Raw genomic sequence first — 26,626 nt, forward strand, 5'->3', positions numbered from 1 at the left:
GAGAGGCTCAACTGAAGATAAGAAAGGTAATCTAGACTTCGCTGAGACATCCTATGAGCATCTGCTAGGTTCGCCGATATAGAAGATCGCTGGATGTCAATTCATGCCAGTCTGGTTATGGGCTATGCACTGCGGTTGGTGCGCTTTTAAGAACAACCATAAACGGCCGTCTGCTAGCGCATTTGGTCATAATAAATCTTATCATTGCAATGCGTCTACGCAGTATAATCTTCACGGTCTTTTTTATATGTGCTCAAATCTTTCTCACAAATGAACTTCTTGTAAGCTAAGTCTCGATAAAACAAGCAAAAGCCAGCCACTTGGTTAGCTAACCCATGCGGTACCATCGCCAGCAATGGCCGCGAAGTCAGTCAATTCCTGCTCAATGCACTTCTACATAGCCATGCGTATTCATTGCATCCCGATACACATCGAAGTTGGCCCTGATCAAAGCCATTTGTTTCATGTATGATCCCAGGTCTGTTTTTCTGAGCTCTTCATCTAGATCTATGTCCAACTTCATGTTCTCCACATACTGTTGTTGGCTGAAGGTTTTGGGCTTCTGCTGGTCAGTGTTTGAATTACCAGCGTTGTCTCGCCCGTGGTCCTGAGCAGCGCTACTGCTAGCCTCCGTAGGCTCGAGGTTCTGGGGGCCTTTGGACGTTGGAGAGGAGTCGTAAAATGCTTGGCCTCCGGAGACCATTGGAGTGCTGTCCTGGTGGTATGGGCCTGCCATTGACAAAGGCCCTTCTTCACGCTTAACCGCTGGGCTCCGGTGGGCCTCTGGTGGAACATTTCCTGAGGTCCTGCGAACATTCTGATATACGTCAAGGGGAAAGGGGGTTGGGGAGCGGTCCAAAGATCGCTGTCCCATTTGGTCGTTATCCCACTCGGCGTACCGTTTCTCCTGGGTATCCCAGAGCTGTCTGATCTTCTCGTCCGCTAATTCTTTCCCAATGATAGAGACAAGGTCCGTCCTCGTGGCCCAGTTCTTCCCGTTCCTGCATAGGTTTGCATGCTGCTCCTTGATGCCAACCCATTTTATCTTGACGTATGTGGTTGGTGCCCTTGAGGTCGAATTGATCACGCCATTTCCCACAATAGCCACTCCGTCGAATCCTGCAATATTGTCTATGCCGTAGAGTCGTCGTTTCCTCCCGGTTTCATCTTTTGTCGTAATACATGCGATCCGCGTCTCGGCGTCTGACACCTCTTGAAGGTTCGCAGTACTGTACCCTTTCCCTGGTCGAACCTCGTACCTGGGATACCTCTTCGGCCCAAAGCGCACAATCGCTTTTGTTGTTTGTCGTACTCGGAACCACGCGTCCGCAATACCACCCTCGGATACGGACAACGATTGCATACCTATCAACACATCTTCATCGCTGTCGTCATCGATTTGTAGTGTAGAGCCTTGACGTGCTGGACTCTTTTGCTCAGCCGACTGGATTGGCGCGTTTCCCGTTTGTATTGGCCGGGGTTTTGTCCCGCCACCGCTTCGAGATGCTTGCCGATTGTCAACATTTTCTGTCTTGACAACCGTGTCGCCCTCGTTTGGAGGAAGGCTTTCGTCCCGGGTTTGTGCAAAGTTTGGAGCTTCCCTATCCACCTCATCTGTCTCCATCTCCGAGCCATCTTGTTCTCGGCGCGTCTCTTCTATCTGAGCAGAAAGGGCTTCGCCTCTTTGTTCTACTCCATTGAGCTGATTCAACAAATCTTTTAGTTTACTTTCGTTCTGATCATGATCTATACCGTTTGTGTCCTGGGTTCGTTCCTGGACCTGCTCAAGCTGCTTTTCCAGGTCCGCCTTCGTGCGCTTGTTCTCTTGAGATTCAGCTTCCAAATTGTTCATCCGGTGTTTCAAGGACTCTGCCTCTTGGTTGGCTTGTCGCCGTGTCTTCACCGATCTCTTACTGACTCCAGTTGGTCGTCTGGAGCCCGCGTGCTTTGAGGAGCTTGACATCTCGGTGTCAGTTGGCAGAATTGTAAACGTAGCTGAGGTTTGGTTACTCCATTGGGTCTTTATATAGCTCTGAGACTGGTTTCAAATTTCTCTGCACGGGGACGCTACCTCAACTTGTTGCGGAACCTGTCTGCTAGGTCCCGTTGTTGGTAAAGCCACCACCCGCTGTTATGTGATTGGTTTTCACCAAGCAACCGCACATTTGATCATGGTGAGCTCGTTTCAACTTCGCACGGTCGGGACTCAGATATACGGATAGCAAGTGGAGGGCAGTCGTGGAAACTATTTCTGAGGGCCCATCAGCCTATGTAATCATTTATCGCAGGAACATCCGTTTCCTTTAATACGGGTCTCACTGACGGGTATCATCAGAAGGCTCCCTGAGTGTGTATATTCCTCACCATAGCTGATACATGTACTCTCAATACTGACCTATTGATCAACTGGGGGGTTGGTCCACGTAGGCTCCAAAAGGGGCGCTATATCATGTGTATCCTTCTGCCAATTATGGGTACATCGCTGGTGCATTTAGTATCGTTGATTTACTACACACGACCGACTCTCGTCTCCACAAAGCTTCAACCAACAGTGTATATGCCATCCGCATTTCCGAATTATGTCTTTTGCGGACCTTCCGCCGGAATTGGTTCTTCACATCACCGCGGTGCTCCGTGGCACACGTGACATCTTTGCATTGATGAGGGCGAACAGCGGTCTTTACTGCTTGTTGAAAAGGCCCCTATACCAGTACAATGTGGACTATGAGAACAGCTCTGGGCTGATCTGTGCAGTAAGAGAAGGGGATCTATCCGCAACATGCTTCTTTCTTAAAACGGTACGGGTAAATCTGAACGCCCGAGATAAGTCTGGACTGGCTGTACTTCACGTCGCAGCTCAACAAGGTGATACACCCCACATTATGCTCCTCCTACGGGACGGTCGTGTCGACATCAACGCAACAGACTTCCAGGGGCGGACAGCGTTATTCTATTCGGCATCTAATCACAATGTGTCTCCTCTGACCAAGCTTCTGCAGCGCCAGAATATTGACATCAACGTTGCGGACTCCGGCGGCCAGACAGCACTCTTCCATGCGGCAAAAGCGGGCAATGAGAAAGCCACGGACCTGCTTCTAAAACGGCCGGATATTGAGGCAAATGTCTTGGATGAAAATTATCTGACCCCATTAGGACATGCAGCTTCTCGGGGTCATTTGGCTGTTGTCAACCGGTTCCTCCAGTGCCCAATCATCGATTTCCGCCCGCAGAACGAACACCTGTCTCCACTCATAATTGCACTGGATAAAGGTCATTATAGCATCTTCAAAGCCTTACTTGAATCAGGAAAATTCGACCACGATGCTACAGATGCTGGTGGGCGGTCCGCCTTGGGGTACGCCGTGCGCAGGCGAAATTACGAAGCTGTTCGGCTTCTTATCGAATCTGGTGTGGACGCGGGCAGACAGGAAGCTGCCGGCATCACGCCTCTGAACATGGCCGTAGCTCAGGGAGATGAAGATATAGTACGAGTGCTTCTGCATGTCACTGCGCAACATAGCGAATTATGCCTTGCTGCATATACCGGCCGGGCTAATATCGTTCAGCTACTGCTCGATCATGGCGCTGATATCGACGAACAAGACTATTACGGGTGGACCCCATTGGTCCGCGCGAGGAAATATGGGCATGCTGATGTAGTGAGAGTTCTGCTCAACCATGGAGCTACTTAGGCTATTCGTCATGTGTCTTCAGTCAATCTTGATTTTTCTAATTATTTTACTGCTGCTCTGCAAAGTCAGAGAAAGATAGGAATACATCTGGACTGGAATTCCACTGTCTTACCGCAACGAAATGGCACGTGAACATTGCTAAGCTGGTTTCGATAAATCCAACCCCGTGAATAGTTTGAAATTCTTCATCATATTTTCAACAACGAATTGAATAGTGTCATTTCCCCTTTTATGTAGGATCACTATCTCAGAGATATATCATTGTCCAGTACGTTGGTGGTCTCCTCGATCGTCGAAGTTCAATGTCCTAAAGATCGATGCATATTATGCCTGGATAGGTCTTGAGCTTCTCTAAAATGGAGGTGAAGAAACGGACACAAACTTATTGGGAGCGTACGCCACTGCTAGTACTGTAGTGTGTGCCCCTGGCGAGCACGCTGGGTGACTGCTATTGTCAAGCAGTTAGGACGATGGATTTCTACCTTCTCGTGGTGTCCGGTGTCAGTACCTTCCATTTGCGTGGAGGGGAAGCCAAAAGAATCCTGGTGGTGCGGGTAGGGCCGAGCCGCAGAGTTTTCCGTGGTTGCCGAGCCCTCCCAAAAACCCACACAAATCAGAGGAAAAGGGGTATGAAAACCATCCGACGACTGTCTACTCGACTCGTACTCGAGACCAGAGCTAGACTTGCTTTTCTAGTGAATGTGGTATCGCCTAGACAGAAGACAGGACACCTCTGAACTTGAATACTCCCTGAAACGAGACGCCCTACAGGAAACTTGAACACAATTTGGATTGGCGTCGAGCGGCGAGGGAGGATACAATCAGCGGAGCAGTGGATTGTGTGAGTCTGGTGGAAGGACTGCCGGTACTCTGACTCCAAGTCACTCGTTAAGGTTCGACCACGGGCAGCCTTGGTCAGATGCACCGACTGTCTCTTCCGCTAGGGGCGTGCGATCCAGCGACAAACCTCGACGAGCTCGTTAAGGCGCAGCCACGGGTGATCGAGAGGCCTGCGAAGCCGAGGACACAAGTTTGGTTAGTGAAGGATCGCTCTGGTATCGTGCAGGGAACCTGGGGATACCACGAGGGCAGCCTTTGCGAGATACGGTCGGCTAGCGGAGAGAGATCTGCGCTGGTAACGCGAAGCAGGAAGCTTTTCTGTGGGGTGTGGCACATAATGGCAGTGACGGAAGGGCCCCTGGGGCTCGACGAGACTGTCTATGTGGCCCGAGAGGACGGACGCGTGTGTCGGTATATAGACAGACGGAAAGTAGCTATCTTACTCGCACTGGGGACCTGAAGTTTAACAGCCAAAGTGGTGTCGTCCTAGTAGGGACGGCTCTGACTCTCCTTACTATCTCACTCGCATTGAGAACTTGCGGCTGGGCGACGGAAGTGATGTCGTTTTAGCTGAAATGCCGGTGATGTATGCTTAAGGAGCAAACCTGGAGACACCTGGGGTGAAAGGTTTTTGCCGGGGCCTCAAGATCTGGAAGCCGTTTGTCGAAGGATGAGCGCGCTGAAAACTAGGGCAGTGGCCTGTACAAGCGGGCCTGGTGAAGCTGCTTTACATCAGTTGCAAGGACTCGTTAAGGCTTAGCCACGGGCAGCCTTGGCTGTGTAGTTATGTCTCTTGGCCCACCACTATTTAAGAGGCTCAGCGGGCAGACAAATAAAAGCAACAATCCTTTGTGACTGCAGGTCAGCTCTGCAGGCAGTTCAAAGCGCGAGGAATCAGTCTGGTCAGCGGATCGTTCACGCGATCCTCCAGGCCGCCACCGAAATCCAAGCTAAGGGAGTCGCGCTCCACCTCCAGTGGGTACCAGGGCATTGCAATAACCCAGGGAATGACACTGCAGATCGACTCGCTAAGAACGCTGCGTACCCTGGGAAAACCCATCCTTTCTGCCCGTTACTCTCTCGAGAGAGAGCGCGTATTCAAAGCGCCATCTTCACTCAGTGGGAGCAGGAATGGAGAGCATCTAGTAAAGGTGACCACCTGAAGAAGATGGATAACACCTTACCGGCAATCTATACCAGAAAGCTGTACTGCAGTCTATTCAGGAACCAGGCGTACCTGTTAACGCAGTTGCGCACGGGCCATAATTGGCTAGCTAGCCACGCCAAAACCTTTGGCTTCCGCGAGGACGACCGGTGCGCGTGCGGCGCATAAGAGACAGTTACCCATGTGCTGGTGGATTGTCCAAGATTGAAGGAACCGTGAAGGAAGTTGAGGAGAGAAGTAGGAGACGCATTCAGCACCGTCTCGAGTCTGCTGGGAGGCTCAACCGAAGGTAAGAAAGGTAATCCAGGCATCATCTCGCGGGCTAGAACAGTCAAGGCTGTGCTAGACTTTGCTGAGGTGTCACAACGGTTTCGGAGTCGTGCGCCAGAGGGGCAGCCTAACACACGGAACGGCAATTAGGCCAGGATAGGCCGTGACGAGGCTCTAAGTTCGTTTTCAGGAAGTGGGTCGATTTACATGTATATACAAGGTTATATATAATTGTGGTAGCCTGCATATCGCTTACTTTGCGAGGGGTCGGGGTAAATGAAAACAACCAACCTCGTAAGCCTTCTAAAGAAATCGTGTCGATGGCTGAATCCCGAGTAGCCTTGGCTGAATCCCGAGTAGCCTTGGCTGAATCCCGAGAAGCCTTAGCTAATCCTCGCGGCTGACAGTTCTACTTATTAGCGAATCGTTGAATTGAAAATAATAATAATAATAATAATAACAATAATCGTCCTTCGAATAAATACAAAGTAACTACTAGTAAGACTAGGACACGTCTGTCAGACCAGAAGTTATCGGGCAATGGTATATTCCTTTCATGGCTTTAGCTTTGCATGTTATCCTCCGAACCACTCACACTCACCCAGTACATGTTCTCCATCCGCTATAGTATGTAGAAGAATACAAATCTCTACAAACATTATTTATATACATTCTGGAAAAAGCAAAATACATTTTATTGCTGCAAATACTCGGATTCAGTTCCATGTAAGTATCACTTTGCTGACACCGGGTTACAGTCAGCCACAGAGGCAGAGCTTATACACTGTGTGTGTCAAGAGGGCGAAGCTTGTGTAACATCTAGTGCTGAAATGAATGTTCTACCCTTCCCAGCTCTCAATTATACAGGAACCCCCGCCAGCATTTCTTTACCTGACAGATCAGAATCTCACAAGTCAGCTAGCTTACAGGAGATTGTTACTCGACTGGAGAAAGAGAGGATCCATATTATACTATAAGTATATAGTCAGGCTTCACTGGTTGAAAAGGTTTTCTCTTCATCTAGTTGTCCTGAATCAGGCTGAAGTATACATTCTTGGTCCTACAGCTGTTCAGTATACGACAAGTCTTTACCTGGCCCCACCTTGGCAACAGTCTTTCCCAATTTCAGCACAGCAGGTTTATCTATAATACTCTACAAAGCATCAGTAAGTCAATTCTGGTATGAGCCGATTAAAAGGCTTATCATAATAACAAGGCAATATAGTCCCAACCATCCTCCCCAAGATATTTCGAGCGCGTTACAAACACACTACAATGAAAGAAGGTTCAGATCACCGAAATATCCTAGCGGACTTCGAGTATGCAACAGAAAAACTTGGCCTCTGTCCAAACCGTGTATGGGCTGTTGCAGGACCAAGGTTACCAGATCTGCTTCCCCATCCTAAGCCGCCTCCAATACCAAGATCGAATGGGGAGCAGAATGATCATGAGTTGTGTACATTTGACTTTTGTGAAAACTCCCAGCGCGATTTTACTTCGGTGAGCCAGCGTCATGAGTGCAAGAAGAAAAATGACTGCTCGCTATTACATCGATTTTCCCAAAAGATACTTGAAGAAGCTGCAAATCAGGGAAAGTCGACCGTGTGGCAGTTATCCGGAAATGCTATGCTCGAACCTTCTCGGCCATACATGGCCATTTCCCACGTCTGGGCAGATGGAACCGGTTCTGGGGCTTGGAAAAATGGAGAAGTTAATGAGTGTTTATACACATTCTTCCGAGGCATTGCAAAACAATTTTCTTGTGAAGGAATTTGGTGGGGCACTATCTGTATTCCTAAAGAGCAAGGTGCCCGAGAAAAAGCTCTCCTAATGATCCAGAACAATTACCAGGACGCGCGGATCACCTTGGTACACGACTGCTTTTTTCGGAACTGGGAATGGGATCCTGAAACCGCATGCTTTCTCACACTTATGTCGCCATGGTTTAGCCGAGGGTGGACTGCGTTAGAGTTGGCCAATTCGCGCAAGGTAAAGGTGATTTTCAAAGGGCACTGTGGCCCCATTATAGAAGATCTTGATGAAGATATCCTTGCGAAATATGACGAGCCCGACAATGCCCGAAAAGAGGCAACTCAGATCATTCAGAACTTACGGAAGAAAATCACGACACTAGATGAACTTTTGTGTGTGTTACGTCCGCGCTACACATCTAAGCCCAAGAACATGTCTCGTATTTGTGGGCTATTGATGAATGTTCAACCAAATGAGCTGCAGCAGGAGACTTACAAAGACATTTTAAAAAGGTTTTCTGATTCACCTCAACTTTTGCCCCAGCTTTCAACAGGACATCTTTTCCATAACGCTTCTACCATGTCAAAAGGATCCAGCTGGTGCCCGAGCGATATATTTCGCATGCCATCTACTAGTCCTTCAAAATGCCTCCTTGAGATTCACTCTGATGGCAGTATCAGCGGAAACTGGTATACTATCTCTGTGACTGATGAGCTTGAAAAGAAAATCTCGTGGAGCGGTATGAATGATCTGGTTAAACAGCGGCTCCAGGGTGCCCTTAAACGCAAAACATGCTATCTCTTAGTCGAGTGCGATGCTAAGAAAGTGGAAAGAGCTCTACTCGTGACTGAAGAGGGCAGCACGGACGGAAAGCTCCTGTGTCAGTATGTTGGTGCTGTATACTTCCGTTCGGCGCAGCCAAAATCAGAAGGCAGAGACTCACAGGTCGAAATAATCAGTGGCCACACTGATAGGAATGGTGTGCCTGGAGGCTCTCAAGACATGATTACATCAGAAAAGGCAGACAGTATGACACACTACAACATTGAAACAAAGAGCAAAGAAAAGAAGCTAACTGATGATTCAGAATTTGAAAGTTTGCACAGTGCAATATGGAGAGGGGCTCATGAAATGCTTTCGCAACTAATTGAACATGCTGACATAACAGAGGTTAAACTAGATCAGCAGCCACTGCATCTCGCTGCTGAGAGAGGGAATGAAGAGTTTGTGAGAATTTTGCTTGGCAAAGCTGATTTGGAGGCACGAGACAAGAACGATCAGACTGCCCTGCACCGTGCTGCCTGGAGTGGCTCCACTGCTATTGTGGAACTGCTATTACGCAAGGAGGCTCAATTAACCACAAAAGACCACTACAGCAATACTGCACTGCATATATCAGCACAAATGGGATTTCGACCTATCATAGAGAAGCTCGCCAACAAGATCCCAGCCGGAGGAGACAGAACAAACTTTATCAATGCCAAAGGATATAAAGGCCTGACTGCCCTGCACTATGCGTCAATGAACAGACATACAGAAGTGGCACAATACCTGATCAACAACGGCGCCACGTCCAAGGCAGAAGATGAAGTAAATACTGAGACAAATGATGTCACACTTGGCTTGACTCCGCTACATTTTGCTGCTGAAAACGGGAACAGAGAGTTGGTTGAAATACTAATTCAAAGCGGCGCGGATGTTAACACCAATTACCAGTGCATCTATTGGACACCCTTGCATTGTGCAGCAATGACTGGACAAGAAGAGGTGGTCCAAATTTTACTTGTCAAAAATGCTGATCCCAGGGCAAAGGACAAATACGGCTGGACGCCACGTCGATTAGCGGAAGCGAGTGGGCATTTGCAGGTAGCTGAGCGTCTTCAACTGAAAGAAGATGCGGATTCACCAGAGATTCAGGACTGGACGCTCCACGAGTCGGCAACATCAAATAGGTACTCATCGCTTGAGGACAGCACGAACGTATTTGCACACAGGGACTGCTTGTCAGCGCTGCACTGTGTAGCAATAAGCAACCAAATGCCATTGATGGAACTCTTTACCGACAATACTGGGTTTGATTTCCTGCACAAAGATGAAGGTTGGAGTCCAATGCGGTTCGCGGTCGAGAAGGGGCTATGGATTGGGGCTCAGCGGCTTTTTGCAAATGGTGCCGACGTTGAGGCGACGTATGAAGCTGGGAAAACACTGCTATTGTTAGCCGCTGAAAATGGCCACGCAGGCGATGTTGATTTGCTACTCCAGTGCGGTGTTAAAGTTGAGTCAAAGGATGTGTCTGGCCGAACACCACTATCGCTAGCCGCTAAACATGGGCATGCAGCTGTTTTTGAACGGTTACTCCAGTGCAGTGCCAATATTAACGCAGAAGATGACAAAGGCAACACTCCACTGTCACTAGCTGTTAAATATGGGCATATAGCTGTTGTCAAACTGGTACTCCAGCGCGGTGCTAAAGTTGAGTCAAAGGATGTGTCTGGCCAAACACCACTATCCTTAGCTGCTCGATATAGGAATACAGCGCTTATTAAACTGCTACTGCAGTATGGTGCTGAGATTCATGCAAAGGATGAGAACGGCCAAACACCACTATTCTTTGCTGCTCGATATGGGCATACAGCTGTTGCCAAACTGCTACTCCATCATGGCGCTGAAGTTGATGCGAAAGATAGATATTACAGAACACCGCTGTCATGGGCTTCTACATGGGGGCATGCAACTGTTGCCAAACTGCTACTCCAGTGTGGTGCTAAAGTTGACGCGAAAGATATGTTTTGCCGGACACCGCTATTACTAGCCGCTAAACATGGGCATGCAGCTGTTATCGAACTGCTACTCCATCGCGGTGCTAAAATTGACATGAAAGATAAATCTGGTGAAACCGCGCTATCATGTGCTGCTACTGAGGGGCATGAAGGTGTCATCCTATTGCTACTCCAGCGCGGTGCTAAGGTTGACATGAAGGATAAGAGAGACAGAAGACAGGTTTCACTAGCCGCTCAGCATGGGCATGCAGCTGTCGTTGAACTGCTACTCCAGCGCGGTGCTATAGTTGACGCAGAAGATGCGTATGGCCAAATGCCAATATTGGTAGCTGCTCAATATGGGAGTACAGCTGTTGTTGAACTGCTACTCCAGCGCGGTGCTAACGCTAATGTGAAAGATGTGTTTGGCCGAACACCGCTAATATTAGCTATTCAACACGGGCGTGCAGCTATTATTGAAATGTTACTTCAGCATAGTGCCCAAGTTGATGCGAAAGATAAGGGAGGTGAAACACCACTATCATTGGCTGCTAAAATGGGGGATGAAGCTACTGTTGAACTGCTACTCCAGTACGGTGCTAAGGTTGGCGCGAAGGGTGTCTCTGGCCGAACCACAATATCATGTAAATGGGGATGCAGCTGGTTTTGAAATCTTTCCGCCAGCACTAAGCTGAATTCCGAGGAGAGGTTGAGAATAGTTAGATATTGCCATCACGGGTTGGTACTGTAACAATGGCCTACCCAGGTTATTTTCGTAGCCTACAGGGATCTGCCTACTTTTACCTCCACGATACGCTCAAGACTTGATCCCAGTTGGATTAATGTTGGTGTTAGCGGAGGTGAAATTTTTATTGGTCGTGACTAGGCTTCATCAGGGCCCACGGATGGGCCGAAGTCTTCGGCCCATAGCCCAACCCACGGTGGGCTTGGGCCCTACCACGCAGCCCATGGCCCAACCCCCAGCCCACGATGGGCCCCCAATGGGGACCCAATTATTTTTTCTTCCATTCCCGACATCCAACATCCACTTTGTTGACGACCAAGATTTGACCTTCTCCATGTGCTAAATATTCTCGGTCATTATCGTGTTACAGGATTCCAGGGGAGACAGCACCAAGATCTCGAGAGGGCATTGCGGCCCCAGTCGTTGTGCATCCGATGATCCGTTTAGATCGTAGGATCTCACAACTCCTCGCCCCTTTTCTCACACCTGTCCAGTCTACTCATTAGACCTTGGACGTTGGCAGCCTGTTCTTTAAAGCTTCGGTCCAAGATTCCAGTTTTGTCTGGCGAGCCTTTTTGCTTGTTCGCCAGAACTTGATCGGGGATATGACAGTTAAAACAAGTTTAATTTAGACGAATAGTGATGACAAATATAATGTCAGCGTACGGATTCAGTGAGTATGGTATATATGAATGAGTCCATCACTGTGTGGTTAGTAACGAGGGTTTCTCGATGGAAGTTCTTCGATCATGACTTGATGCCCGAATAGGTCCAGATGTCCCATACCTGCCTGGGTGCGTTGATGTGATCGGTCAGTTCGACCCGACTTGTCGTCCTGGGTCAGATGTATTAAAGGGAGAAAAAAAATGTAAGGGTTTAGGTGCTGTACAGCGCAAGGAATCTGTATTTAAGGGATGATGAGCCCTTGAGAAAAAGCTCGGGAAATAAGCTGCCGATTGTGCGTAGAGCACATGAGATTTCATCCTCGCGGCCCTGGTAATTTCAACATCAAACGTCCTTCAAACATGAGCCAACGCCGCCGGGGCCGATACTTTCACCGCTGCTTTTCTTCACGCTGCGCTGGTCTCCTGAGATGTGGGAGGGACCGCGTTGGCTCTCGCCTATCGCAGGCAGAGCTCCTCTGCGCATCTGATCGACACCGGAACAGAGCGAATAGGATCCCTACTACGCTTGTCTCCGTGAGTGACCGCCCTATTGAAGCCCTTCATCGCGGCCTCGGGAAGTTCTGCAACTTTGGCGAGACCCCAAGACGGATCTGGATTGCAATTATCTTTGTTCCGGACACAGACGCCAAAACCAGATCAACCGTTTATCACCACGCGAAAATGCTTGCGAAACAGGTGGAGGGAATCGAAAACCCTAATTTTTTCGAGCACGAATACATATTTGAATGGGAAATTCCTGAACAGTACGTGGAACATCGAGTTTCGCTCCAGACACTTCTCGACCGAGGTTTGGACCTGCGGGACTACCTCGATGACACGAAACGCCTCCCTGACCTCCAAACTCTACGTCAGGAGATGACAGAACATCGTCTGAACCCTTACTTCACCGGTGACAATATCAGCCGGAGCTTAGGACGGATGGCGCGATGTTTCGGGGCGAGGGCCCCCGTGCCCGAGATCGCGTCGCAGATCATGGCCGATTGCCCTCGCCTTAGCTTTGTCGATCACCAATACCAGTACGCTTATTGGGAAGGCTACGCTGACCCTATCGACTTTGAACATTTCTGCTGGGTGGCATTTGGGATTGAGGAGGAACCGACAAGGAAAATGCCACCACAGACGGACGTTAGAACGTTAATAGACCCTAATAGTCAACACCAATCCCGGTAACATGAAATACCCTGTGTGATAAAACGCCTACCGGGTACCTCACTTCAAACAATCAGAGCCTCCCACCTTGATGAAACTCAGAACTAAGTCAGAGTGCCGCGAATAGCTGTATAGATAGACCAAAGCGCTTATTAACTTTGTCTTTGAACACGATACAGTCCTGACAGGGATGCGAACTGATCAATATAATAGCCTCGGCTAAGGAAGCTGGTGGTGGCGCATAAGCCATGCTGATCAGATCAGCATGTTTGTCCCGTCGCTGATGTAGTATCTTCAGTCGGGCTTCTAGTTTCAATAATGGCCTGGAACGGGTACTAGCGATTAGCCCATTTAGGGTTGATTTAACCGATTTTAGTTCCAGCTTCAGTGCCTTGATCTTATCCTATTTTCCGATGAGCTTTTCGTCTCCATCGAATAGCTCATGATAGAGAGCGTCCTTCCTCTCTCTGAGAGATTTCACTTGACGACCAATTTCAGTGACTGAAAGAAACCGCTCATGCGACTCCTCTACCCGCAAAATCTTTTTCTCCAATTTCGAGTCTGGAAGGCCATCGCGTGGGAGGAAAACATGGCGATCGATAAAGTATGCTATCAACTGCTTTTCTGCGTGGCATGTACTGAATCGACCGTCTTTACCCCAATCATAGGGGTGAGAAGGCAAGATATGCCCCACTGATTCCGAGATATAAAATACATCATCCGTCCACTGTCGACCATCAACTCTGATGGATTACACCGAGCCATGTGACCAGCCGCTCATTGCGCCAATGGACGGGAATTTTTCCTCCTCGTTCTAGCCGCGCCACCGTCTTCCCACCCCGAGTGATTGGGTACTCTTCAATCGGCCCGTGTAATACAAGCGAGTCTTGCATTGGTGAAGGTGTGAATGAATAGGACTTGGACACTGATAATGTGGGAGGGCTCCCAAAGAAAATCTTTGACTTCCTATTCTCTCCGCCGAGGAGCCGTACAATCTCCTGACGGTCAATATCCCTTCGAAACGTGTCCTCGACATGGCCCAGCCGTCGATTGGATGAAGACGTGAGGTCGCCTCCAAAACGATCGTATCTCTCTCGTCGACTTCTGTGATTCTCTCGAGCAAAATCAATGGCTGCTCGATTTTCGCCGTCCTTAATATATCTGTCTGCATTGTTTTCTAGGAGAACCTTTGCGTTATCAACCCGGCCAAAAAGCGCTGCCTCCATGAGAGCACTCCTTCCATAATGTTTTCCTCGAACAAATAGTGTCGCTTCAAGAGGAGTTTCTAAACATCTTTGCACCGCTCTTGTTTCCCCGTTGACACAGTCGCTGATTGGCCCAAAAATTTGCTTCTGCTCAAATGGCGCAATCCCGTGTCCTGGATTGATAATGACGAGTTCTTTCGAATCTCCATGAAGACTCGCATATGTTTCTTCACTCTGTGCTGCAATTGTAGCCTTTCGAGCCAATTCGATCGCCAGACAATTAACATCATCATCACCCTCATCAACAGTATCATCGGCATTGGCATCATCATCATTCCCATGGTAATACTCGGTATCCCCACCATGGGCTACGCAAATATTGATATATCGTCCTCGTACCTTGTCAATTTCATACGCAACTTTGCCTTGATCATTCAAGGGGAAGCAGCAAAGGTAACTCTCCATTTTCTCGCAATGCGAGTATCTCAACTTGTTTGCCTTCCAGTTGACGCCATGGCGATGAAGTGATTCACAAAATGGACATTGAATGTAGTAAGGGTTCGCTTTCCACCAGATAATGTCTGCTTCAGAGAAGACCTTCATTGTGGAAGGATAGTAATTGGAGGTTGGACTGAGGCGGGTAGATTCGACGAGATGGTAAGGGTTTGAAACGTGCTTGGAAATAAGTAAAGGAGGCATGTACATCGGCTTGAAAAATTTAAAATCTGGACGAGGAATTGCCCAACGTGGGGCACGTGCCTTAGCCTCTCTTATATCAGCATTCCACCACTTCAAACCTTGGAAGCTCTCTGCATAGTAACTTAAATATCCGGATCATTGAAGACTGATCATATCCAAGAGATTCCAATCTGCACTGGAAAGCAACTCTAAAGTTTCTACAGTACAGATGAGATCCAGTTGACGGCAATTTTGTGAAGCCTGCACGAAGCCTACCTGAGCGCTAACAAATTGAACGTGTTAGGGAGTCGAAGTTCTGGGACAGGCCGGCTTGTTTCGCCAGACTAAACGACTTTTCTTCTGGAAACCCTCGACCGGCTCAGATTGCTTGGAAGGAATCACAATCTCCGCAAAGCCTAGAGGCGAGATAACCCTGACATGGTTAACGAAGAAGTCAGTAGCTAGTTCGAATGCAACGTGATGGGTAACTCACCGCAATGGTCCATGTATGTAGATCAAAAAGACAACGTCGGGCGATTCTTTGGTTATCTCTGGAGAAGACAACGATCATTACTATATCAACGGAAGAAGGACGATAATATACCTGAGATACGATCGAGGCCAGGGGAGCAATAGGTTAGACTCTGGAAAAGGTGTAGATTGCAAGGAGAAGACGTCCAACCCCGTCATAAGCCAGCAAGGCTAACGAAGAAGGAAATTTGGAGACGATGGAAATTAAGACCAGGAGGTTATATAGATTGATGCTGTGGAATATAGTGGAGTAAAAATCAGGGATACAAGATCCATGGTATGGTAGAATCGTCAAAAGATGACCCTACAAGTTTTGGAATTGAGAAGAAAAAAATGAGGAGTGATGGATATCTTACATAGTGCGATCACTTGTTTGATGGTGAGTATTTTATCATGGCATGTTAGTGCGAAGGCGGGCATGTATTCAAGGTAGTTAACTACCGTGAACAATCTGGGTGGGCATTTATGGCGGGTAACTTGGCAGAAATTGTAGTGGTGAATCATAGCAGCTACTAAGAGGCTAGCGAATAATCATGGTATGTTATTTGTTGGAGCTCGGTTGTATGGCTGCGGCGCTAGGCTGCATGTAGCTAGTGCATCAGATGACCCACACTGGGCGACCGCATATCTGAGCCCACTGCAGGACTCGTAGATAGAGAATACTAAGCGTTTCTGACCGATTTTCTAGTCCATCGGCAGGCATTGCTTGTCAGATTAAGAGTCACAACTCTTCGAAAGTGCTTCATCTATCTACTCTATCCATACTTATCTGATTCAAAAGCCCCTATTAGGGGAAACGCCTAGGGGGAGAGGGTCCACAAGGAGGATCGTACTCCCCTCCCCCCCCACTACGTCTACTACGTCCACCTACCTCGACGTTTCGAGCGATTTTGTCGACGCTTCTAAAGCGATTTGCCTACCGTTTCCCTTGTTTTGCACTGCGAAACGCAGATGCAGCTTACTACGCTGAGTTACCAGCGTACGAGAAAAGACGACCTTCTTTCTTACTAATTCGACCTCGACTTACAGTACAAATCTATCTACCTTCGTCATCGTTTTGGACCCTAGATTTGGGATGAGGCCCCGGATCAGGGATGATACAGAGTTTCGGATGGGTTAGGAATAAAGAGCGCGTGGACGCTGCCTCCACTGTGAGAGGAAAAAGAGCGTATGGATCGCTGCCTACGATTCGAATACTTATTTTACTGAAGAGATTCTTCATGTCTTTTTTTAACGATTTGCACGAAAGGGACTATTACTACACCGTACGGTCGATATACGGTCATTTTTCGCGCCTACCTACCGATCTGCGAGCCGATTTGCGGGCCGGATAGATACGGGATATGGAAGCGCAGCTGTGAAGAAGAATGGTCTATTTTGGTGTTTTTTTTACTGCAGAACCTTGCTCGTTCGCAGCCATAGGGGGGGTGCGTTGGAACCTGCCGGTTGTATGGCTGCTCACGTGATTGTGCATGTGACGCACAGTGTGTATTTAGTCTACCTAGCCAGCTCTATCTTCCACCTACCTGAATACAAGCATTTTCACCGGAGCTCTAGCCATCCAGACGGCAGTGTCTGTCATATAATACATCCACAGTGGAATTTGCCTGCAAGAAAATCATTTTGGTCCCTAGCGCGCCAGCTCCACGCGCTAGCCACTTATTGAATGGCTTGGCGATTTCTGCATAGTAACCCGGAAATTACTGGGCCTGTGCCACCCTACGATAAGTGGCCATACCGGCCGCCCAATAGAAGAACATAATTACTGACTTGATTGTCTCATCTGAAAGAGCAGACCTGCCTGTAGTCCGGTTAAGCGGTGGCCTAATCGAATTGACTGTCCGGGCTGCGTAGGACGGTAGATAAAGCAGAGAAGACGACTTCAGATCCGTCGATAACGCTTCTCAGTTGCGGGCTGGACATGATAGAAAACAGGCCGATGGCTAGGCCGCCGGTATGCGTCGTCAACAAAGCTATTAATCCGAGCTTGATCAAACATATTGATTCGGTGGGTAGAGATGGACTCAACAGCCTGATCAAGAATAGTATCAAGGCTCTCTATCCAGAGCTGCAACAGAGGTTCTTGCTCTATACCCGGCATATATGCAAAAGCGGCTAATTCGGTAAAGGTATAGTCCTGGGTATAGTCTTGCCATCGAGTCCTTTCGAGCCAGGGGTGGATAGCAGTGCGGTGGCTATCTGCTGTGATAGTTCGATTTTGCTGTTCCTCTTGCTGCTCTAATTGTCGGATCCGCTCGTAGATCTGATCACGAATAAGATCGGTTTGGGAGCTTGCTGCCGGGTGAGGAGACGGTTGCAGAGGGGGGTGGAATCGGGACTTGTTTCTGAAAGGGATCGGCTAATTCATATTTTTGGAGCTGTTGCTTAAGCTGGGATATTGCCGTAGCGGAGTTAAGGCCTAGCCATTCTTTGCGATGATCTTGTAGATGACTCTAAAGGTGCGCAGGTGGAATAGCACGACCGCAAGGCCTGCATATAAGTACTCGATATTCGGGGAGGTAGCGAAATTGCTCCATTACAACCTTTCTGTTTGATTAAAGTACGACACGCGAAAAGGTGGTTAGCGATAGATATAGTCGACAAAAGCTGAATCGCGGTGTTTTTATTTAGACTGATAAACGCGTCGCGTGGGCGCGTGTGGCAACTCAAGAACATAGTGCGTGGAGCTCAGTGGGTGGGGCTTGAGTGGGCCAATCGGAACCTAAAGAAGTCGGAGGGAGCCCTCCCTCCTTTAGAGCATTATGGATCAGGAGGATTATCAGGAAGATTTAAGAAGCAAAACGGAGGTTATCAGTGCGATTACGGATGACGTTTCCAGTTTTTGGGAGTTTATTAAATCAGAGGGGGCGGTTGCTTTTGGAGATGCAGCTCTACTGTGTTTACTGAAACGGTATCTTGCTTCTTTCCTACTACTCCTGCCTATGGTATTGGATTAAACATTGATCAATATGCTGTAACTCAGTATCAAAGTGAGTCACTTCGCTTTAACTCCTGTTGACCGAAAGATAACGGGTACGGAAATCAGCAGCAGCAGGAGGATAGGTATGTAGTTGGGCTTAGCTCTAGACCATGTGCTGACCCAGAAGCATAAAGCCAAATAGGCCGAGTAAAAAATAGAGCCTTTTTGAGTCCTCTGGAAACACTGCCTGGCAGCACATCTGGGAGCGGGCCTGATGCAGCTACACCAGATTTGCCTGTCCGTAGCGGCCTCGGCAAGTCTGTGTAAACACTGAGCATGGCGCGTTCTTGAGTTTGACTGGAAAATCAACTCTCGCTCAACGACAGTATCCCGAACTTTTCTAACTCTTCCTTTAAGCTGCGCCATTCTTTCCAATTGCCCTTCAACCAAGCTGTCCCAGTTCGCATTTATTTGGTCAGGTGCATTTGGAAAACAACACGTGAAACTAGATCTTAGATGCCTTATGTCCTCATTTGTCTCGCAAATATATTTCTCGGAAATTTCGAGCCATTTATGGTAAATCCGACAGTCCTGTAGGCGGAATTTCCGAGTCTAAGGCTTACTGTTAGCATTATGCCTTTAGATGTAGAAAGATCATAGAACGCCTGTTACATACCACTATCCGCTCAATATGACCTAATGTACTGTTCCATTCTTGCTGCCAGTCCTGGAGCAGAACATGTGTCTCGACTTGGAATTCGGCAACACATGGGAAACCACCACAGTTGTTAGCCCGCATAAGAATTCGAGCATCTTCTCTGGCGCGCGGACTACGCATGTCATGGTGTTCCTCAGATTTGTGGTCTCGCAGAGTGACTGTTGAGAACGAAGCTGGCTTCGAGCCCATCATTGAACTGACAGAGATAGCTATCCGACTCTCGCGAAGTTTGCAGCCACCTAGGAATTGGGTGTTCATAGATTCACGTTGAATGAGTAAACCTTCGCAGTTTGGCAATGAAGCACAATCTGCTGGACACCGGCGAAGATAGCGGGCGTGAAACTGCATATGACAGTAGGGATCATTCATGCAACACCATTGTTTCCACGGGACTCCCGGCCACTGCCCTGAAAATCGGTTTACAAAAGCCATACCGCAGTAACCAAGATCTTCGATACTGGGATGGCCCCGAATGATCGCCAAAAGGGCAATTTTTGCCAGCAACGCAGGATCCATGACGGGGTTTTCAATGAAGATATCACTTTCATACCGTCAGCGATGGAACCAATGGTGATATTCAGGAAGGATTTCTTTACTGAAGCAATACCAAATCGTCGGATGCAAAAGGAGCGGACTCCAATTTGCCATTCTCACTCCTCCGAAAGCAGCCGACCTCCCACCGAGTGCTCAGATATGTATTTCCGTTTTGAGCAGCAGCTATGGCATCACCCCACAGCCTTTGAAGCAGTTGGTTCATTTTATCCCAGAGAACAGTTCGCGATGCGCATTGTGGTACCCATGAAACTTTCTGGAATCGACGGGAATCTGAAGGAGTCGGTTCTAGAGAACATATTGTAGTTACTGATATATCGTCACTGACACACGAGTTCATTCCGTTGGCTCCATCGATGTCTCTTCGTGGTCGACCGTGAAAGACAAAGTCAATGAAGATACTCCGAAGCTCATTGCTGATATACTCATTGAGAAATAGAGGGGTCAAAAGATCATTCAGTCTGTGCTCCGTCATATTGGCGATTATTTGGCTAAGGGCGACGTCACTCCAGAAGGAAGGATAATTCAGTATACAAATGATATGGATGCATGCTATATAACCCACTAGATATACGTCGCCGACCGATTATGCCCCCTTGCTGATAAAAATCGGTGAAGTCACAAGTTGACATTGGAATGTAATGTCGCCATAAACGAAAACTTTAGCGTGACCTTCCCTTGCCTCGAGTAGCGCGTAGATAGCGGATGTTGTACATAGTATGGATACGAAATGTTCCAAAGCATATTTACAGTGCCCTGGGCAGCCATGGAAGTGTGTTATGTGGAATTCGATTCTTCAATTCCGTCGAAAGCACTTCATCTGCAGACTGATACCGGTATATCCAGCGCCAAAATGCTTGCGATTTATTGCCTCTGGATTACCAAAATTTCTTATCGGCTTGTAAAGTTCGACTTGTAATAGCGCGTCGGGGATGGACTGGTTGACTCTAACCCCCTTCTTGCCCCCTTGCGTAGTTTGTCTCCCACTATCAGCATCACAATGAGTCATGCACTAGTGTTTGCGAGCAACGGCTCACCGAGATTTGAAATGAGGGGTATTGGTGCATACACCCCATTCAGCGCTCTCGCTCGTCGAACCTCACTCACTTGCGGGTATAAAAAGACGACATACTGTACTAAGGCCACGGGTTGGTGGGTTGCTTAGAGAATATCTGAGCTACGGCATCCCTTGTGCTAAACGACGGTTGAGGCAACAATGCCTGGAAGCCTCTCTTTTATTGGCAGTATCAAGCAAATGGTGACAAGTTGCTAGGCGCCACAAGCGAGTCCTGGGCCAGCAGACTGTGAGTGTGATGGGCCTTAATTCCTGGAGAGCATGAGGGTTAAAACAGGAGAACGCAATCTTTCTGAGAACCTGACAGCACCTGTATAGACAGTACTTTTTTGATTGGGCGATCATCCCACATTTTCCCGAATTTACAATAAGCCCTGGCAAGAATTCTACTTCTGAACGGCCTATCAACCAGGGTAAACCGAAGGCAATCCACGTTGAGAGGCTGGCGAGTTTGGATAACAGGATAAATGTATTCCTCGTTCATAGAACTGCTTTATAGTATCTTCCGCACTGTGTCCAGCTCCATCCTGTGCAGATAAGTACAGTCACCTTTCCTCCCCGTAGGTAGAAATAGTCGGCAATAACCAAACAATCTCCTTGTAATATCATCCAAGTTACAAGTAGCTTCAAGACCGTTCCTCGGATGAGGCAAAAATTTTTCTAGTTCTGGATGGAAAACCCTGACCTGTCCGCAGAAACATTCATAACATATCTCCTTCTAACCCGTAAGCCGCCGCCGGCGGGATGATGGCAATTCGAAATCGTCGTCCGCCGCAGCAGCCCGTTCCTCTGCTTGCATTTCCTGGCGCTGATGCTCCGCTTCATCATCGGATCTCAACTGCTCAGCCGGTGATGATGATGGTAACTTCCGCTTTCTAATCTTGCGTTTGGACTCGACTCCGCGGTTATCGGAAGCCGACTCTCGTGCGATATGCACCTGCTCCGCACGGGTGAGAAGAGAGAGCAATGTATCGTAACTGAGTGATATAACCACTGCTTCATATTCACCCGATATCTCATCCGGCCCGAAGTCAGCAAGACAAACGCGGATACTCTTAGTTGTGTTCGTGGGGCAACCATCTCGCGTTCGAAATATCTAATCTCTGTCAGCTGGGATTTGAATAGAGATAGTGGACAGGATTACCTCCGATTTGACCTCCTGCATGACATCCAGATTATAGTAATCTTCGCCTTCTTCCGGCGTATATGACGCTCGCCATAAGGACAACGTGGATTCCTTCCCTTCATATGTGACATCGATGCCAATCACCACTTTAATATTTCCATTAGAGTGCATGATATAGTCGCGGGCCAGCTTCTGGAGGTTTTTGCCGTCCTGCGAATACGAAACCTCGAGTACCACGCCTGGATATGCTGCCAAAGAGTGCTGGAACTGGGCATCGGGTTGGCGCCAGAGACACACGTCTGAATCCACCAATTGATCATCCTCAGTGGTATCTGTCCTTAGAAGGATGCGGGAAGATCCACCGCTCACGATCTGCGCCGCAAATTTGCTGGCCGGACCTTTAACGTCAACTACTCGCTGGAGTTGGTTGTCTATTTCGCCGGCGATGGAGGTCACGAAAATATCGTGCACCGGGGTCGGCATCCGGACATCAAGTTGTTCAGATTTTGCGTCGAATTCCCAGCTAGTACTTTTAGTCGCATATTATACGTGAGGGAAAACGGGCCTCATACCGCACTTTGTCGTTGACGTAGGCCTTAAGGTCTGGGTCCTTTGTAAGTCCACCAAGTAGTCTGGAATACTGCACTGGCTTCAGCTTCACCGTGAGAGGAAGCGACGTCGGACAAGAGCTTCGAAGGTCCTTGAAGGTACGTAGAACCCGCTCCACAGTCGACGCGTCTTGTGTTTGTCGTTCTCCGGTCGGTGGGGGTGTTAAAGGGAAGTTACGCTGCTCAGGAGGGGTGCTGTCATTTGCATTCAACTCGCACGACGCTGGGGAGGCGCGATCTTCTTGGATATTTACTGGGTGGGCCATGTCGAAGAATCTGGGCAGACGAAGAGACACATGAGGTTGTCAATAATGCCGGTCGCTGTCGGCCGGTGCTATTCATTCTCCGTCCCAGCCTATCATATGCGGGGAGTTACCCACCGCTTGCGAGCAGGCCGGCGTACCATGGATGATCACCTGACGCCGGTCCCCATCTGACGCGCGCATTTCTGTTACGGACCCCTGGCTAAGAGCCGCGAGGCGGAAACAACAGGAGAGCAGCGACCCAAGGCCTGAGGCGCTATGACTCCCTCCCTGTGACAACAAGCTTAAGTTCACTGGTTCATTCTTAAGCTGTGAGCATTGTCGGACTAGTGCTATCTCAAAGGCAGTTGAAAATCAACGGTAATACCTTACTGCGTTGTCTTTGCGGCTTGATATTTTTTATTTTCCGCTTTTATTTTCCTTTGTATGTTCATTTCCTTTTTTGCCAGTGTCCATTATGTACGTGTTAAAATAAATTGAAATTGTGTTCTTACTATCAGGCCACATTTATTTGCCTTGCCTACTAAAGATGATATGGCCTATAAGAGTAGAGAGGTTTCCTGATGGACAAGGCTTTTAGAATTTTTTGTACTAGTAATACTAAAAGGCGCCAGGAGCCTGCTATAAAGAAATAATAAAGAAAAAGAGACGTAAAAGTAATTACTTATCTTTGCCATAATCTCGGTGTCTCCTGCCGAGAACCAGATAAGAGGATCAACTGCTCTATAAAACAAGGGTTATTGACTTATCGGTCCTCTATATCTATATTCTATCGGTCGCAGGCAGTTCATGCGAAGTAAAAATAAGAAGTAATTGTGTGACAACCAAAATTACAGAAATAAGATTATTTAAAAGGGACAAAACCCGCCACTTGTTGATCTCCGGAGTGAATAAAGTATGACTATTTTAGCGGAGCCTGAATGCTTAGATTCGTAACTTCGGGCTTTTTTGTAGCAGGGATTTAGAATTTGTGGGCTATTTCGCAGCTAGATGTAGTACATACATGGAAATCCCGGGTGCTAATGCTTTCGTAACTGATGTCTCAGATTTTCTTTTAGTATTATAGCTAGAGTCCTCGATATTATTTTAGAAATACACTGTTGACTGGTGTAGTGAGTCTAGCCTTTTTACTTTATGCTAGCAAACCACTCCTGCTGCTTCTTCATCACATTGTCATAGCAAGATAGTTCTTATTTAACTGGTAAGACCTGGGTTTACTTATGCTCCCGTGCAGCAGTCAGGGAAGTATTCTTTCCTATCTGATACTAGTTTGCCGTTCGTGCTCCTGCTAAACTATCTTGAGCTTCTAAAATTTATAGAACCCGGTTAATCCCAGTGAGGTGATAGCAGATAACCCGGTAGCAATGACCGTCAGAAGGGCCATAATTGACTAATTGCCCTCCCTGGATATATAAATATTAATAAGGGTAGTGAGGAGCCCAGCACAGGCATTAAGACATGTCAGCCTTTTACGGTCAGCACGTCACGGCGTCCATGAGAGAAGTATACCAAATAACACCCGACTTACAAAAAAAGTCGATTAGTAACCTATATGTAGTTATGTCTCTATCTATAAAATAGAACCAGCATAGTAAATACACTAACCCCGAGAAATGTGCATGTGATAGCCACCAGCGGCGGATTCTGCATAGTACTTAAAATACCACTTGTCGAGCTGTGATTAAGCTCCTTTTCAAGTGACTCGGAATTTTGAAGAGAGGTAAATGTACCGGGAACCACGAGATAGCTAGTTAGAAAAGTCCAGCTAGCGAAGCTTGCTAAGAAATTATATGCCCAGTGGATATTATCCAGCTCTAAATACATATGAATGTACTCTGTATCCACAGTGAAGTTGGTTGTAGTACGAGCTGGTTGGGGGTATGCATCTAACTGTGGAGCATCTAAGGCGGCTTGCATTTTCTTAAAAAGCAATATAACAGGAACATACCAAAGCTGCTAAATGTGTAGAAGGGGTAAAAACCTTTTATTCCTGAGCCATATAAAATATATACTGTAGGCGAGAGTAAACTTAACAGATCGCCTGTATGGTATAGGATTTAGCAAGTATTGTATTGTAAAATATTTAACCGGCTTAACCGCGTAGCTAACGAAATGATTTAATGCAGCAGGCGGCCCAACTAGCAGATCTTGGCTTTTATGATATGGTTGGCGCGTAGAGGTTACGGTACAAAATGGCTGTTTGAAAGGGATTATTGGCGACATAGTCCGAGAATATTTATGAAGTAATAAAATAAACGTTATTATTATCTTGGCTTAATATAATATTTTATATCTTCTTTTTCAACGCCCCAATTGTGCTTTCTGTACAATCGTGTATATAATATTAATCGGTCGAAGACACCAGCTTCCAGACTTGATTCTGAGAAATGGATGCTAGATAGTGTTAGTTTGCTAGATATTGATCAGAAGTATTTATTCTATCTAATATATACTTAGAGAAGTTCCTCTATTGTCGCTGAGCATGGAGCACCAGCAAAGTCTCCCGCGAGCAGTCGTATAGTCCCACCCGTCTCTTCAGCCTTATCCAGGCGAAGCAGGTTTCGTGTTATACCGCAGAGTGCCTGCAGATCCTGGGCCTTCCTTCGTGGGTTCGACGCACGGATCATACTCTCGCCAATATTCCCTAGCCACAGTCAGCCATCTGGAAGTGGTCCGCTTAGTAGATATACTGACCGATCTTGACGTCTCCATTCTCCATAATGAAAATATGTTCCAGACATAGGTCTCCATGGCCAACACCAAGCTCATCGTGGATGTATCTCAAGCTGTTCAGAACCTGATAGGAGGTCAACTGCTTACCCCGAACAGGATCTCCTAAAGTCTCACCTCATTACAAAGCGTGGCCACTTCAACTTCGCCTACTTTAAATACCGGCCACAGTTGGCAAATTTCCTCCAGGGAGGTGCCCCAGCGCTCGTAAATAAAAAAAATAGAGCTATCGGTCACAAAGGCCTCTTTGAGGTTGACCAGGTTGTGATGCTAAGTAGCCCTCAACTAGTCCATCTTTTTCTCTGTATTGTTTGTTGTAGACTTTCTGACATATGCCACTGGACGGTTTTCTGTGAACTCAATGGTATTAATCCTATCCTACTGGGGCTCCAGCCCAACGAAGAAATGTTCGTATGTTTTGTACGGGTAGCTATATTAGATAAAACCCGACCCTCTCGCGACCGGCTCTTCCATGCTCTCGGGCGGAGTCTTAGGAAGAATGGTCTGACGTAAGTTAATTAGAGAAGCAAGGACTTTAGACTCTGCCATAATTAAAAACAGTGTTTCAATATGCCTTGTTTTAGCGATCCTTGCTACTTCACGCATAGTATTTATACGCAAGGTAAAGCCTCTAGAAAGGGACCACGCCTATGATTACAAGTCTAGATCGCACAACATACACTAATAGTGGATGCGTCTTTGAAGTCAAGTATATTACAGTATACGATAAACATAAGTTCGATAAGGTCCAGCAGTTAGAGTTTTACCGGCTCAATTTATTACTGTTTATAATCTTCTGGTATAATGGGCATTCAAAATCAAGGTTCCACAATCCTCGGGTCATGTATCGTATCCTTGGAAACTGTCTATTTATTTCATTTTATTTTAATTTATATAAACTTGATTCCTGGTGGACTATGGGGCGTAATTTTTATCTAGTGGACCATAGATAAGACGGGGTATTGTACATCTAGGTCAGTGGGTCAGGGAATAAGATACATTACTCTGTAAACTTTCGTCGATTCACTTTTCAAGTGGGCAGACTGGCATGTCGCAAGCGGGGGTCGGGGTAATTTCCCTGGGTGGGTCAGATATTATTGAATCTTTCCTTGGCTCAGGAACAAGGATTATAAAAGCGGGCTGTAATTTATATAGTGGGCTA

General features: G+C 47.4%; 6 protein-coding genes across 6 annotated transcripts; 3 read left to right on the forward strand and 3 right to left on the reverse strand.

Annotated features, from left to right (window-relative positions):
• Nucleotides 1-382: 382 nt before the first annotated feature.
• Nucleotides 383-1,963, reverse strand: LDX57_007710 (uncharacterized protein; the record flags this gene model as incomplete). The annotated part of the gene is made up of 1 exon (XM_046089427.1): nt 383-1,963. One exon carries the CDS (start codon nt 1,961-1,963, stop codon nt 383-385), a length of 1,581 nt encoding a protein of 526 aa, XP_045945397.1.
• Nucleotides 1,964-2,882: 919 nt separating this feature from the next.
• Nucleotides 2,883-3,692, forward strand: GDE1_3 (ankyrin repeat domain-containing protein; the record flags this gene model as incomplete). The annotated part of the gene is made up of 1 exon (XM_046089428.1): nt 2,883-3,692. The coding sequence occupies one exon, from the start codon at nt 2,883-2,885 to the stop codon at nt 3,690-3,692; it is 810 nt and encodes a 269-aa protein (XP_045945398.1).
• A 4,459-nt stretch (nt 3,693-8,151) lies between these two features.
• Nucleotides 8,152-11,148, forward strand: LDX57_007712 (ankyrin repeat domain-containing protein; the record flags this gene model as incomplete). Its single annotated transcript, XM_046089429.1, has 2 exons — nt 8,152-8,158; nt 8,273-11,148. 2 exons carry the CDS (start codon nt 8,152-8,154, stop codon nt 11,146-11,148), a joined length of 2,883 nt encoding a protein of 960 aa, XP_045945399.1.
• A 1,421-nt stretch (nt 11,149-12,569) lies between these two features.
• Nucleotides 12,570-13,079, forward strand: LDX57_007713 (uncharacterized protein; the record flags this gene model as incomplete). Its single annotated transcript, XM_046089430.1, has 1 exon — nt 12,570-13,079. The coding sequence occupies one exon, from the start codon at nt 12,570-12,572 to the stop codon at nt 13,077-13,079; it is 510 nt and encodes a 169-aa protein (XP_045945400.1).
• Nucleotides 13,080-21,455: 8,376 nt separating this feature from the next.
• LDX57_007714 (uncharacterized protein) lies at nt 21,456-22,737 on the reverse strand (the record flags this gene model as incomplete). The annotated part of the gene is made up of 3 exons (XM_046089431.1): nt 21,456-21,833; nt 21,882-22,386; nt 22,436-22,737. The coding sequence occupies 3 exons, from the start codon at nt 22,735-22,737 to the stop codon at nt 21,456-21,458; spliced, it is 1,185 nt and encodes a 394-aa protein (XP_045945401.1).
• Nucleotides 22,738-25,187: 2,450 nt separating this feature from the next.
• Nucleotides 25,188-25,453, reverse strand: LDX57_007715 (uncharacterized protein; the record flags this gene model as incomplete). Its single annotated transcript, XM_046089432.1, has 2 exons — nt 25,188-25,378; nt 25,429-25,453. 2 exons carry the CDS (start codon nt 25,451-25,453, stop codon nt 25,188-25,190), a joined length of 216 nt encoding a protein of 71 aa, XP_045945402.1.
• Nucleotides 25,454-26,626: the final 1,173 nt, after the last annotated feature.

This window comes from Aspergillus melleus (assembly GCF_016097325.1).
Source record: "Aspergillus melleus strain CBS 546.65 chromosome Unknown contig4, whole genome shotgun sequence".
Taxonomy (NCBI): Eukaryota; Fungi; Ascomycota; class Eurotiomycetes; order Eurotiales; family Aspergillaceae; genus Aspergillus; species Aspergillus melleus.